Source organism: Protomyctophum bolini, assembly GCF_963924005.1.
Source record: "Protomyctophum bolini genome assembly, chromosome: 11".
Taxonomy (NCBI): Eukaryota; Metazoa; Chordata; class Actinopteri; order Myctophiformes; family Myctophidae; genus Protomyctophum; species Protomyctophum bolini.
This window is the reverse complement of record NC_137872.1, coordinates 39015014-39027992: the sequence shown is the minus strand read 5'-3', so window position 1 is coordinate 39027992 and position 12979 is coordinate 39015014. Positions and strand designations below refer to the sequence as shown.

The following is a 12979-nucleotide window of genomic DNA, read 5'->3' as shown; positions in this document are numbered from 1 at the left end:
TGGTGTGTACAGTAGACTATACTTTTGTATTAATACAAAAGTATTTGTTGTAGTGTCACATTATTGACAACATGGAGACTAGAATGTATTGTATGGACACTACTTCATATGTATTATTTTCAGAGCCACCCACACTTTCAATATTTTATTCAGATAAGTTTCATGATCAATGAGGCCAATAATGAACTACTTATATGTAACCCGTTCTCAACAGTGATAGTAGTAATGGATGAATTAATCAGAGGTGGCAGTGCATATTTGAGAAGCGTCTGACTGCAGGGCAGGATTGATTGATCAGGAAGTCTCTGCGAGGGGGGAGGGCATTGATCAGGAAGTATTTGCAAGGGTGGGGGCGGTCCATGGGAGCTTGTTGTTGTCCGCATGCCATGTCCGCTTATTATAAGCGACTTGTATTATTATCGTTATTTGTATTATTATTAATATTATTATTAATTTAATATGCTGCTATGCTTCTAGCTCTGCTATTTTCAAACAGTTGATGAACATTAGATTTAAATTAGCTAATCTGTTGCAATTTGTTGAGTGGCTTCTTTTCAACATTTCTGTTGCAAAATCTGGCACCACTTACAGCCTGTTTGCTGCAGTTCTTTCCACTTTCCAGACGCTTCTTGTTCTTTCTCCTCTCTCATCGAAGCAAGGTACGTAAAACCAGCAAGACAATATTAATATTATAAGTATAACTTAATATAAATGTAAACGTTCTGCAGTGCAAACTATAGCCTTATGAACAGGAGTTAATGAGTTCGTTTTTATTTTCTTTCTTGCCTGCTCGAGTAGCTTAGCCTCTTACTAACACAACAAGCAATATTCCGATTCTAACTTATGAAGCTAAACTACCATTAATACCATAAATATGAAATAAATGCTTAAACATGTAGCCAAAGTGTTAGGTTATTCAGCAACAGCTAGCATGGCTGCATACAACATACATCCCTGCTTCTGGTGACATATTATTTTAATTTGTGAGGTCTGTTAAATGATGGATCATTTTTATTAGTTTAATACTTTAAAAAGATTACTGTTATTGTTACAGCATAGGCAAATTGACAGATCTATGGCCTTTATGCCTGTCTACAGATGTAGATTATCTGCTCTGCAAATTCAGTGTAATTGTTAAAATTGTCTTGTTTCTTGCAGATGCATCGTTGCAGATGCATCGTTCCATATTGACCACCAATGAGTCTGTACAGCTCAAACAATGTACAACCTGCTGTACACTGTACCACTGCTCATATTAAAACTGCAATCGCTTTTGAAGGTATGTATAAGCTTGTTTTTTATTTTTAGGATGTATGTCTGGATGTACTGTAGAGAGGAGGCATTTTCATTATCTTTCAAATTGACATTGGGACTTATTCAGACTGTTGGCCTTGGCCAGGCAGGGTGTGTTATTCATGCACTCATTTCACCCAGGTTCCATCTCTGCAACGCATGCAATTTGTGTGTTCAGTGAGTCAGTCTAGTGACTGCCAGTGGTCTATGAAGGATGGATTTCCCCTTAAGTACATTTGAAATGTAAGAACGCTTCATGAGTTGGTGCTGTGTGTGTATATTATATACTGTATATTAATTTGTCATATTGTATGTCTCCCCTCCCTCTAGATCTGCGCATCATTAGATGCTGTCTTAACTGCAGATCAGACACATCTCAGGCACACTATCATTGTCCCTGCGGTGTAAGAACACCCTTTTAAGGGCTGATGCGATGAGAAAACACCTGCCGAAGTGCAAACTCTATTCAGGTCAGCTGTCCAGCCCTCCTCAGTCTGCCAGCCCTGCGATGCACAGTGGTCAGTCTGCCAGCCCCGCGATGCACAGTGTTCAGGCGCCCAGCCCTTCTGAGCCCTCTACCCATTCCAGATGCCCGCACTGCTCTAAAGTCATGTACCGGAAGAATCTCCGTCTTCACATTGCACGCGCACATTCAGAAACGAACAAGGACATAACTGCCATAAGCCACCTTGCAGGTGTATGTGTAGATGCTAAGAATGGCATTTCAGCTGTCCAGAGAACTGGCCATGGCTTTTCTACACCGATACATGTCCAACGGAAATGCTGGGGAGAAAAACAGAGAACACGGTGTGAATTGGATGAATGCCTGAGCTACCTGCAGTTGGCACAACGGAGTGGTCTTCCTTATGATCAGTGTGAACACATCCGTTCACTAGATTACTGTGATCGCATAGTTACTGAGGAACCTCTGGACATGTCAATCCTGGACAAAATGGTTGCTGGTTTTGGACGTATAGCTCCATATATGGGCACAAAAGGGGCCAGGTCCACAACAAACAAATCACTGGCCCCTTTTGTGCCCATATATGGAGCTGAGTGGACCTGGCCCCTTTTGTGCCCATATATGGAGCTGAGTGATTGCTGATGCAACACACTCCATATTTGGATAGCGGGACAGACAGACACACAGACAGACAGACATGATCTGCTAGGTCTCATAGTAAGTGCTCACTGCGTTTGCAACTAGCTAGCTACACCTTACAGAATCTGACTATTTTTGACTTATAGAACCAAAGACATAGGACAGACTAGTGCCTAATGTATGCTCCGTCGCACGCAAAAATAACAGACCTTCAAACTCACAATGCAAATCAAATGGAGGTGTTGTGAGCTTGTAGGTTCGCTATTGTAGTAGTAAAGTATGAATGAGGCATAACACCCTGGGGTAGTGATTTTCTGAGGTGTAGGAGCTATGTGATGCTTGGCTGCAGAGTGCATCCAAGCAAATGTACACAATGTTAAGGATGTTTACTTTGTAAAATGCTTTGTTATCTGGGCTGAATTTGTTCTTTTTATCAAACATTTGCAATGCGACTGTGTGGTAAACCCTTAATATAAACATAGATAACGTGGTTGTAATTGATACACATTCATTTGATTACAAAGTTGTATTCTTTAAGCAATAAAGAAAAGGATAAAAGGTTTTCACTATGTTGTGGCTCTATTGTTGTTTCCAAACACATGCAGTGTTGCAGGCTTTCTGCTTGTTTTATTGAATTGCCACTTCTCCCAGGTCCATGTACTGCTCTGGAAGTCCATGTTGGTACCTCCCAGGTGGGTGGATGCTGCTATGACACGTGTAATATGATACCATGAACTATGATAAGTGTAATAGTATAGTGTAGTGTAACGGTGTAGTAAGTGTTTATGAAGATGTAGAAACCATTTAGACGTTACTTTGAATCACAAAATATGTATTGTATACAGAGTTTCCATAATTGTGCCCACAGATTAAAGCACTGTCACACTATTCATTGGTTTATACAAGTGTTATAGTCTGACATCCAGGAGTGATCAAATGTGATAGCAGTTGCCAGTTTCAGAAGAGAAGCAGAGTGAGTATACATACTGTTTTAGGGTAATAGTCTGAATATGCAAAACCACAATACCACAGTGTCGTAGGGTTAGTGGGTTATAGCCGGGTTTAAATAGGTAACAATTATTGAAAAGAAAAAAATGTTATAATATACTGTACCACCATGTACCATAGATGGACATGACCAACATAATACACCAACAGACAGCCGGAATTGTCCTGGTCCCCATAGGCCTACTGAGTTTAGGAGGACGTAGAAACCAATTTTGACATGACCCCAGAAGAGCAGTTAAACATCTAAGTTAACCATCTAACCTCCCCGAAAAGGCCTGTCTGTCCTGAACTCTTATCCATATTTATACATTATGGATAATTAGTATGGACTTATTTGGCTCAACTGCTGTCATACCTCACATGGTAGTGATATTGTTGGAGCGCAGAGTGAAGGTGACTGCATATCTTTTACACCTACTGCAGTAAGTGTAGGCTATATGTTACTACTCCTTAGTCCTTACTAAGTTACTACTATGACCAAACAACCTATTTATTATCCATCCAGATTGTTGAATTACTGTGGAACAAACTATTGAAGAGACTTTATTGATAGTGCCTCCTAAGAAACCAGGTGGGACCAAAAAAGGGTTGCTCAACCTTATGCCTGGAGTGCTCTCCAGTGAATGTCCAGCAGTCTGTGATTAGGGGGACACTGGGGAGGCACTGGGCAGACACTGGGGAGGCACTGGGGAGACACTGGCGAGGCACTGGGCAGACACTGGGGAGGCACTGGGGAGAAACTGCAGCCACTGGGGAGACATTGGGGAGGCACTGGGGAGACACTGCGGGGAGGCACTCAAGGGGACACTGAGGAGGCACTCAGGGGACACTGGGGAGGTACTGGGGAGCCACTGGGCAGACACTGGGGAGGCACCATGGCGGACACTGGGGAGGCACTGGGCAGACACTGGGCAGACACACACACGCATGATTTTTTTTTTTTGTCAGCTTGGGTACCCCCTGGCTATGCGTCGCGTACCCCTAGCCCGCGGACCCCACTTTGGGAACTGCTGCCATAAGCATTACACTTGTTTACAATAGGGCCCACGATTCCCCCCGTCCAAAACGGCCGAGATACGCCGGGGACCCCCGCGGACCCCCACCCGGGCACGGGGCCGAGTCCCTGAGGGCGGCCCGGTCGCAACGAGATTCCCCCTGTCCAAAACGGACCAGAGACGGCCGAGATACGGCGGGGACCCCCGCGGACCCCCCGCGGACCCCCCGCGGACCCCCACCCGGGCACGGGGCCGAGTCCCTGAGGGCGGCCCGGTCGCAACGAGATTCCCCCTGTCCAAAACGGACCAGAGACGGCCGAGATACGCCGGGGACCCCCGCGGACCCCCACCCGGGCACGAGACCCACGGGGCCGAGTCCCTGAGGAGGGAACAAGGGAACGCCCTTTTCTGTTTCCGTTTATCTGTTTCCGTTTCCGTTTTTGTGTTTCCTCTACTCTGGTTGATGTTGACTTGCCCCGCCTCCCCATAGAGTAGGGCGCCTCCCCCCCTTGCAGCTACTTCCTGATCAATGCCCTCCCCCCTCGCAGAGACTTCCTGATCAATCAATCCTGCCCTGCAGTCAGACACTCTTGGCATATTTAGGTGAGGCGACTTTGAGACAAGCTTGGTTATGGTTATGTAGCCTCACACAGCTGGACTGAAGTTAACATTATAGAGGGGACGCAGTGATGTGCCAGATAAAACTGTTTTCTTTCTCCTTTTATGTTGAACTGGCACAACATAAAAGGAGAAAGAAAACAGTTTGATCTGGCTGAAAGGTTGTGATTATTTGGGTCAGGATGTATTTTTTTTCCCCTAGCAATGCTGATAAACAGCACCAACATCACTTTAACCATATGTTCAAATTGTTTTAAGAATAGCAGATCTACACGATCACACATAGTCACAGACTTGCAGTGTTGTTGTTTTTTGAGGGGATGTCAAAGACTTTGCTGTGCGTGTGTAAACACAAACTTTGTCCTTGAAATGTCATTGACAATGAATGGCCAGTTTTACATCATTGCCCCAATACAAACATGAAATGCCATTGACAATGAATGGCCAGTTCTGAGTGTTTGTGTTAACACAAACATTGAAGACGTATGATGATAAGAGTCCCCCTCACTTCACACGGGTGTGATTTTTGAGCCCCTCCTATAAACAGCTTTTGTCCACGTCTCATATTTGCTATTGACAAAGAAATTCATTCGGAATGAATGGATTCATTCCAGTCATCAGAATAAAAATGCTCATGTAAACACCTCGATTGGAATAGAATATCCCATTCCGGTATAGATCACCACACTTAATTCTGAATGCTATACTGGGAGTTTGGAATACATTATTTTACACATGTCTGCCCTTAGTAGACTATAGTGTTTTATGCCCATGCAGAAATGCGCTATTTTACCCATTGAATAATACAAATATACCAGTTATAATACCCATAATAAAATGCGCTATTTGCAAACCCATCAGCGAATTACAATTGACAATTTCAGTGTATGGATGGTGGTATGTTTTTTTTGTTCTGGGTGAAGGCTGTGTAATTGCAGGGACAGCGCTTCAAAATATATTTTTATTTGATCAGGTAGCCGTTAGTGTTTATCGGCTATTCATCTCTTACGGTATAACGGTTATGGGTTGGCCATCTCTACAATCCAGTTATATTCTGAATTAATTTGTCAACAATTGATAGGAATACTAGTATTCAGGTTCCATGTAAACAGTTTTTTAGTGCATGTAACCATGTAACTGCCAGTGTAGTAGTATAGTCTGCCTCAGGACTGTATACATGTAGGGAATAATTTATCTTTAAATAACACATTAGGTGGCTCTTAAAAGAGCCGTTTTGGGTTGTGGCAGTGACGGATTTGTTTAAGCACGTTCTCCACGGATACGACGGGCTAGCTGGATGTCTTTGGGCATGATGGTCACCCTCTTGGCGTGGATGGCGCACAAGTTAGTGTCTTCGAACAGACCGACCAGATAAGCCTCAGCCGACTCCTGGAGAGCCATGACTGCGGAGCTCTGGAAGCGCAGGTCGGTCTTGAAGTCCTGGGCGATCTCCCTCACCAGGCGTTGGAAGGGCAGCTTGCGGATCAGCAGCTCGGTGGATTTCTGGTAACGACGGATCTCCCTCAGAGCCACTGTACCGGGACGGTAACGGTGAGGCTTCTTCACTCCACCGGTGGCCGGCGCGCTCTTACGAGCTGCCTTGGTGGCGAGCTGCTTCCTGGGCGCTTTGCCGCCGGTGGACTTACGAGCTGTCTGCTTAGTTCTTGCCATAGCTTCTTCTATCAATGCTCTGAGTAGTAGAATATTTTTCTCAGAGCAAACTGCTGTCTTTTATTAGCGCCTCGGAGCCGCAGTCGTCCTCTGATTAGTCAGTGGTCAGGAACCTCCTTGTTTGGGGAGGTACCATGCATCACTGGCACCGATTGGAGAAGAACTTTACAAACGTTGCTGCTTTAATAGCTAATAAATACTTTGGAATAGAAGTTTCCACTGCATATCGAAAAAAATTAAATGCATTTCTCTATCTTGTATGACACGGCGCAAATAATAAAAAAAAATCTACTTGTGACAACAAAAAAAAATGGGGACATATCTTGTCTTAATACATGATTAACACTCACAACATATTGATGTGGTCAAACTTTGGACACTTGTGTGCTTTTGACACACAGAAGTGATGATGATGAACTAAAATGTGCCTTGCACTTGAATGCAGCAGTTTGCTCACTTTTTGCAACAATACAACTTGTTTAAAGAGAGAGAAAATGGCAAGAACCAAGCAGACCCCACCCCACCTAAAGCTGACTGCCTGCCGCCCTAAACTGACTATCTTATTAGCATAATAAAACGCCAATTGTATGTACATACTTTATGTAAATTTAGCCTACACTACATTTAGTGTCATATTGCATGGATAATCCAGTTCCTCTGAGAGACGTGTGGTCAAGAACCTCTGTCTTTGGGAAGAGTCAGAGTTTAGACTGGGAGGAAGCGATCACACCACTAGCAGTGATTGGTGGGGAACTCATACACACTCAGCCCGCGCTCTCATCGTCTCTATGATTGGTGGGGCGCACAGCCGCACACACAGAATGTACTACGTTGAATGTATAAAAGGTCTCGCACGCCTCTACTCCAGCATATTTCTTCGAGTGCTTATTATTCTAGAAGTAAACCTAACCTACTACAAAATGAGTGGCCGAGGAAAAACTGGAGGAAAGGTCAGGCAGAAGGCCAAGACCCGCTCATCCCGTGCCGGTCTCCAGTTCCCCGTAGGTCGTGTTCACAGGCTGCTGCGTAAAGGCAACTATGCCCAGAGAGTCGGTGCCGGCGCTCCGGTCTATCTTGCGGCTGTCCTCGAGTATCTGACAGCTGAGATCCTGGAGTTGGCTGGAAATGCTGCCCGCGACAACAAGAAGAGTCGTATCATCCCCCGTCACCTCCAGCTGGCCGTCCGCAACGACGAGGAGCTCAACAAACTGCTGGGTGGAGTGACCATCGCTCAGGGCGGTGTGCTGCCCAACATCCAGGCTGTTCTGCTGCCCAAGAAGACCGAGAAAGCCGCCAAGAAATAATTTACTTAACTCGACTTAACAAACCCCCACAAAGGCTCTTTTAAGAGCCACCCACTGTTTCGGCATAAGAGTGATTTCCAATATTCTAATAGCTTAACTTAATATTTATCCAGTCTGTCCGCATGTCTGCAATCATAACTGCACATCGGGTTATTGCTTAATTTCTTCAGTTGGAATGGGGGGAAAAAGTGAAATGAACCCAAACTGCTTCGTGGTAGTTCATGCATTATTTGTCTGAGGTCTAAATGTCTAATGCACATTTATGCTCCAAATGCTGTTCGTGTAATGCTTGCATGATATCTAGTAATTATTTCAGCATGTAACCACAACACTTTAATTTATAAGATGTATCGACACATGTCTGAGCATAGCCCCATATGTGCCCTCTCCCTACGCTCGAGCTACAGAATGAGCGTAGGGAGAGGGCACATATGGGGCTAGTCTGAGCACTGTTATTGCTGTATTTCTTCAGTTGGAATGGAAACAAAGTGAAATTAACCCACACTGCTTCGTTGTAGTTAATGCATTATTTCCCCGCTCTATTCTACATAATGTTTAATGTACAATAATGCTGTTCGTGTAATTCTTGCATGATATCTAGTAATTTTCTTTCAGCGTGTAAGCACAATATTTATCTACACATGTCTGAGCACTACGGATTTACACACAACTGGTAGTGGTTTAGCCGAGATGCATTGTAATGGCCATGTTCATTATATACATATTTGGTTAAACTCCTCTTGGAAAATATGGGTGGTCCTTAAAAGGACCGTTGTGTTTAGAGCAGACAGAAGAGTTTACTTGGAGCTGGTGTACTTGGTCACAGCCTTGGTGCCTTCAGACACGGCGTGCTTGGCCAGCTCACCGGGGAGCAGCAGGCGGACGGCGGTCTGAATCTCCCTGGATGAGATGGTGCGGCGCTTGTTGTAGTTAGCCAGTTTGGAGGCTTCACCGGCGATGCGCTCAAATATGTCGTTGACGAAGGAGTTCATGATGCCCATGGCCTTGGAAGAGACACCGGTGTCGGGGTGGACCTGCTTCAGGACCTTGTATATGTAGATGGCGTAGCTCTCCTTCCTGCCCTTTCTGCGCTTCTTGCCACCCTTCGTGGCGGTCTTGGTGACGGCGCCCTTCTTGGAGCCCTTCTTGGGCGCTGGCTTTGCTACTTCAGGCATTGTGGTTGTTTTCAATAGAACAGTTGAGTTGCAGTGAAGAATGTGTAAGAGGACGCTCTCGTACCACTATTTATACAGAGCCAATGCAAATGATTCGTGGGACTCCTAGCATATGATTGGCTGGCCTGCCACAAAGAGTCTTTGTTTTCTGTATTATGTTTTCCCGCTCGTGTGCTCTATTGTCCCTGTAACATTGTGAGGGGCTAAATATACTAGCCCCTTTATACATTATGAATATGTGTGGTAAATGCATAATTTAAAGCCCCTTTTTATCATAATGTGTTTTGTTTTGATGTTGCATTGATCCTCCTTTATGACTGCTGTTGCTGCTATGACACCCACATTTCCCCATTATAAAGGTATATATATCTGCATATTAATTTGCCACAACTTAAGCTAACTTTACCTAACTATACAGGGAAACACTGTATTCTGAATATTGCAACGTAAGATAATGACAAAACTGAGTGGGTCTCAGGTCCCACCTGACAGAAACCGGCCTGCTGAAACCAGGAACCAACTACTACATTATTAATTAATGTTCTTTATTGGCACCAAATTTCATTCATCCAGAGAGAGTACAAGCTTTACCAGAAGTAATAGAAACTGTTGTGTTGTTTTGATAGTCGTTTTTATCCCTTCCTATAATGTTTGTTTTACGCCATGTATTGACAATGAAGGGATAATGAATTGTTTTTAGTTCAATGTTTGTTTTAAAAACGCCATTGACAATAAAGATAATGTTTTGTTTGATTTATACAGAGCAGTCCTCTTGTCTGGAATTATAAGAAACATCCAAATTCATAGGTATGCAATGATGTTTCCCAATAAACTTGAACATTTGATTGCCAGTTTGTGGCTCCAACTATTACATTCAGTCAGAGGCTACTGTCTTCTTAACCTCTATATTTGGAAGGTTGAACTGAGTTGGCTCTGTACTACTCCACCCTGTCTGCTCTTAATGCCATGTAGGCCTACATCTGCGTCTGTGTTGCTCTGTCAGCTTGTAGATCTGCTATTATGTTTCCTATCCTAACTATTGTATTCGTTACAACTACAGGGGAAATTGGGGTGTGTGTAATGTTTAACAGCACGCAAACCCATTCATTAAGGCCAGAGGATTTGTGTCAGTTTCAACTTTCAATCTTATTTCAAAATTGTTGTTCAACAAGTATTTTGTGGTATAGGCTCCACAACAAAGTGTCTCACCACTGGATTACCACATGATTTAACAGTAATAAATACTAAGTTAACGGTAGTATACATTAAATAAGTATAAAATTAGGTAATACTCTTTAAAGAAGGTGTGGGTGGCTCTTAAAAGAGCCTTTGGGTTGTTGGTAGATCAAGTCAGCATTATTAACCTCCGAATCCGTACAGAGTGCGTCCCTGTCTCTTCAGAGCATAGACAACATCCATGGCGGTCACGGTCTTTCTCTTGGCGTGTTCGGTGTAGGTGACGGCGTCACGGATCACGTTCTCAAGGAACACCTTGAGGACACCGCGGGTCTCCTCGTAGATCAGACCGGAGATACGCTTCACTCCGCCACGGCGAGCCAGACGGCGGATAGCGGGCTTGGTGATTCCCTGGATGTTATCACGAAGGACCTTGCGATGACGCTTGGCGCCTCCTTTTCCAAGACCTTTTCCTCCTTTTCCTCGCCCTGACATTTTGAGTTCAGCTGTAGTTGCAGTTAGAAAACTGAATGATTAGAAAACTTAGAGACTTGCTCTTTTATGTGTGTTCGGAGGACGTAAGGGAGGACAGGCACAGAGAGAGCTGCGTGGGCGTTAAAGTGTGTCGAGCTGCGTGGGCGTTACTAACCCCCGCCCCGCCCGCCCTCTCTCTCGCTCTCTCTCTCTCTCTCTCTCTCTCTCTCTCTCTATCTCTCTCTCATACAATATGATATTAGTAGTAGAACATGCCCCTCTTGAATCCTGTTTTTTTGTTGTCACATCACCTTCGGATAGTTTACAGTAATATTGCTAGTAGTCAACTCCTCTATCATGCTGTTAATACTTACCCCTATTATTATTTTTGTCAATCCAAGAGACTGATACAATAACAATTGCTGTTACCAAATACGTATGTGTACACTGTACACCCTTAACCCTTTAGAAATGTCCATTATATAACTTCCCCATTTACTGCACACATAGTTGAGTGGTTACTGTTTATATTTTTTCCTTTTTTTGTTTATTGCTTGGAAATGTATTATGTTGTACTGTATCTCGACGACACTGCAAATGAGGGAATATGGGAAACCTCAATGTCTCTGGAGAATAAAAGGTTTGCATGAATGAATAGCCTCAATTGTCCTTGAAAATGAGGTGTGTAAAAAGTTTTTGCTTTGATTCAGCATTGATCCTGTGACATGCTTATTGGTCGGTGTTGCTGGCTGCAGGACACCCACACATTTCCCCAGAATGTAGACTATATCCGTCACGAATAATGCTAGTTTGAAGTATTTTATTTGTCATTCTATATAAGCACGGGTGAATAATCATGATGGAATACAGGTGCTGCACTTATATTTACTTGCTCAAGCAGAGCGTGCAAGTAATAGTTTCGCCCGGCTCGTATGCATGCACCGTCCCAGCCAAACCGCCACTTTTGATGCGTATGCACCGTCCCAGCAAATTGTGCCTGATTTGCTGGGACCAGATTACATGGTGTGTATGTATAACTACCTCTCAATGATGACGTAAGAAATATGTGGATTAGAGGACCCAATGCCAGAGTGTAATTGGTTTCCGATGGTGACGACGTGACGTAATGACGATATGTTTTAGTGTTGGGAGGATTAAAGGTAATGCTCCTGTGTATACATGTATGTAATCTGGCACCATTGCCGTATCAGGCACAATTTGCTGGGACGGTGCATACGCATCAAAAGTGGCGGGTTGGCTGGGACGTGCGTACGGCGCAAAGTAACCACAGTATACTGCTAATCAACTTACAAATTACATATACATTATACATGCATATGTATAGCTCTCAACGATGACGTAAGAAATGTATGGATTAAAGCATCCAATGCCAGAGTGTAATTGGTTTTCGATGGTGACGTAATGAATGTTTTAGTCTTGGGAGGCACTGATTGACATATATACGTCACCATCCAAAGTCGTCACTTATGTATTCATTATTTACAACATTATGTTTCTGAAGTGTATAAAAATAATTACCATTGTTTCATTCTGGCACCACTGCAGTATCAGGCACAAGTAGTCATTACTGAGATTTGACAGTTTGTAGCGGTCAAAAGTACTTGCGTGCTCTGCTTGCACACTAGTAGGCCATTTATGGCCTACTAGTGTGCAACAAGCAAGTATGCACTCGACAGAGTGCAGTTCTAGTTCATAATGCATTTACCACTTGAAAACTTAGTTTAACGTGTGCATCATAGGTCATGCATTGTAATAGGCTACAATACAAATATACAAATGATTGTTAGTAGTGGAGCTAGTCTAGAAATAGAAGCTTCTATAGTAGTTCATACAAGGAGTCCGCAATGTCCGTGTTCACTTGTGTTGGTTAATGAAGACCAGTATTATGACTATTAGTACCAGTAGGGGGCGCCAGAAACAGAGAGGGATAGTGCTGCTCTGTTACCTGCTAATGAGAGAGAGAGAGAGGTGGGGTAAGAGTTGCACCACTCAGTCCACGCAGGTGTGATTTTTAATCAACGTATTGCCTTGTTATTGCAAGTTACATGTGTGGGCAATACTATTCACAATATTGTCTGATAGCATGCCACTATGATGACCCAGAGGGTTGCTGGCTCGGGCACGGATTCTGAATATTTTGAG

General features: G+C 43.7%; 4 protein-coding genes and 1 long non-coding RNA gene across 5 annotated transcripts; 2 read left to right on the top strand and 3 right to left on the bottom strand.

The window, feature by feature from the left end:
- Positions 1-601: 601 nt before the first annotated feature.
- On the top strand, positions 602-2403 carry LOC308324098. Its single transcript, XR_013964878.1, has 3 exons — positions 602-659; positions 1159-1279; positions 1624-2403. It is a non-coding gene; the product is annotated as an uncharacterized lncRNA (long non-coding RNA).
- Positions 2404-6276: 3873 nt separating this feature from the next.
- Positions 6277-6687, bottom strand: LOC308324086 (histone H3.2; the record flags this gene model as incomplete). Its single annotated transcript, XM_080776001.1, has 1 exon — positions 6277-6687. The coding sequence occupies one exon, from the start codon at positions 6685-6687 to the stop codon at positions 6277-6279; it is 411 nt and encodes a 136-aa protein (XP_080632127.1).
- A 920-nt stretch (positions 6688-7607) lies between these two features.
- Positions 7608-7991, top strand: LOC308324088 (histone H2A-like; the record flags this gene model as incomplete). Its single annotated transcript, XM_080776003.1, has 1 exon — positions 7608-7991. The coding sequence occupies one exon, from the start codon at positions 7608-7610 to the stop codon at positions 7989-7991; it is 384 nt and encodes a 127-aa protein (XP_080632129.1).
- A 745-nt stretch (positions 7992-8736) lies between these two features.
- LOC308324093 (histone H2B 1/2-like) lies at positions 8737-9166 on the bottom strand (the record flags this gene model as incomplete). Its single annotated transcript, XM_080776008.1, has 1 exon — positions 8737-9166. The coding sequence occupies one exon, from the start codon at positions 9164-9166 to the stop codon at positions 8789-8791; it is 378 nt and encodes a 125-aa protein (XP_080632134.1). The 3' UTR covers positions 8737-8788.
- Positions 9167-10514: 1348 nt separating this feature from the next.
- LOC308324095 (histone H4) lies at positions 10515-10837 on the bottom strand (the record flags this gene model as incomplete). The annotated part of the gene is made up of 1 exon (XM_080776010.1): positions 10515-10837. The coding sequence occupies one exon, from the start codon at positions 10835-10837 to the stop codon at positions 10526-10528; it is 312 nt and encodes a 103-aa protein (XP_080632136.1). The 3' UTR covers positions 10515-10525.
- Between the last annotated feature and the right edge of the window lie 2142 nt (positions 10838-12979).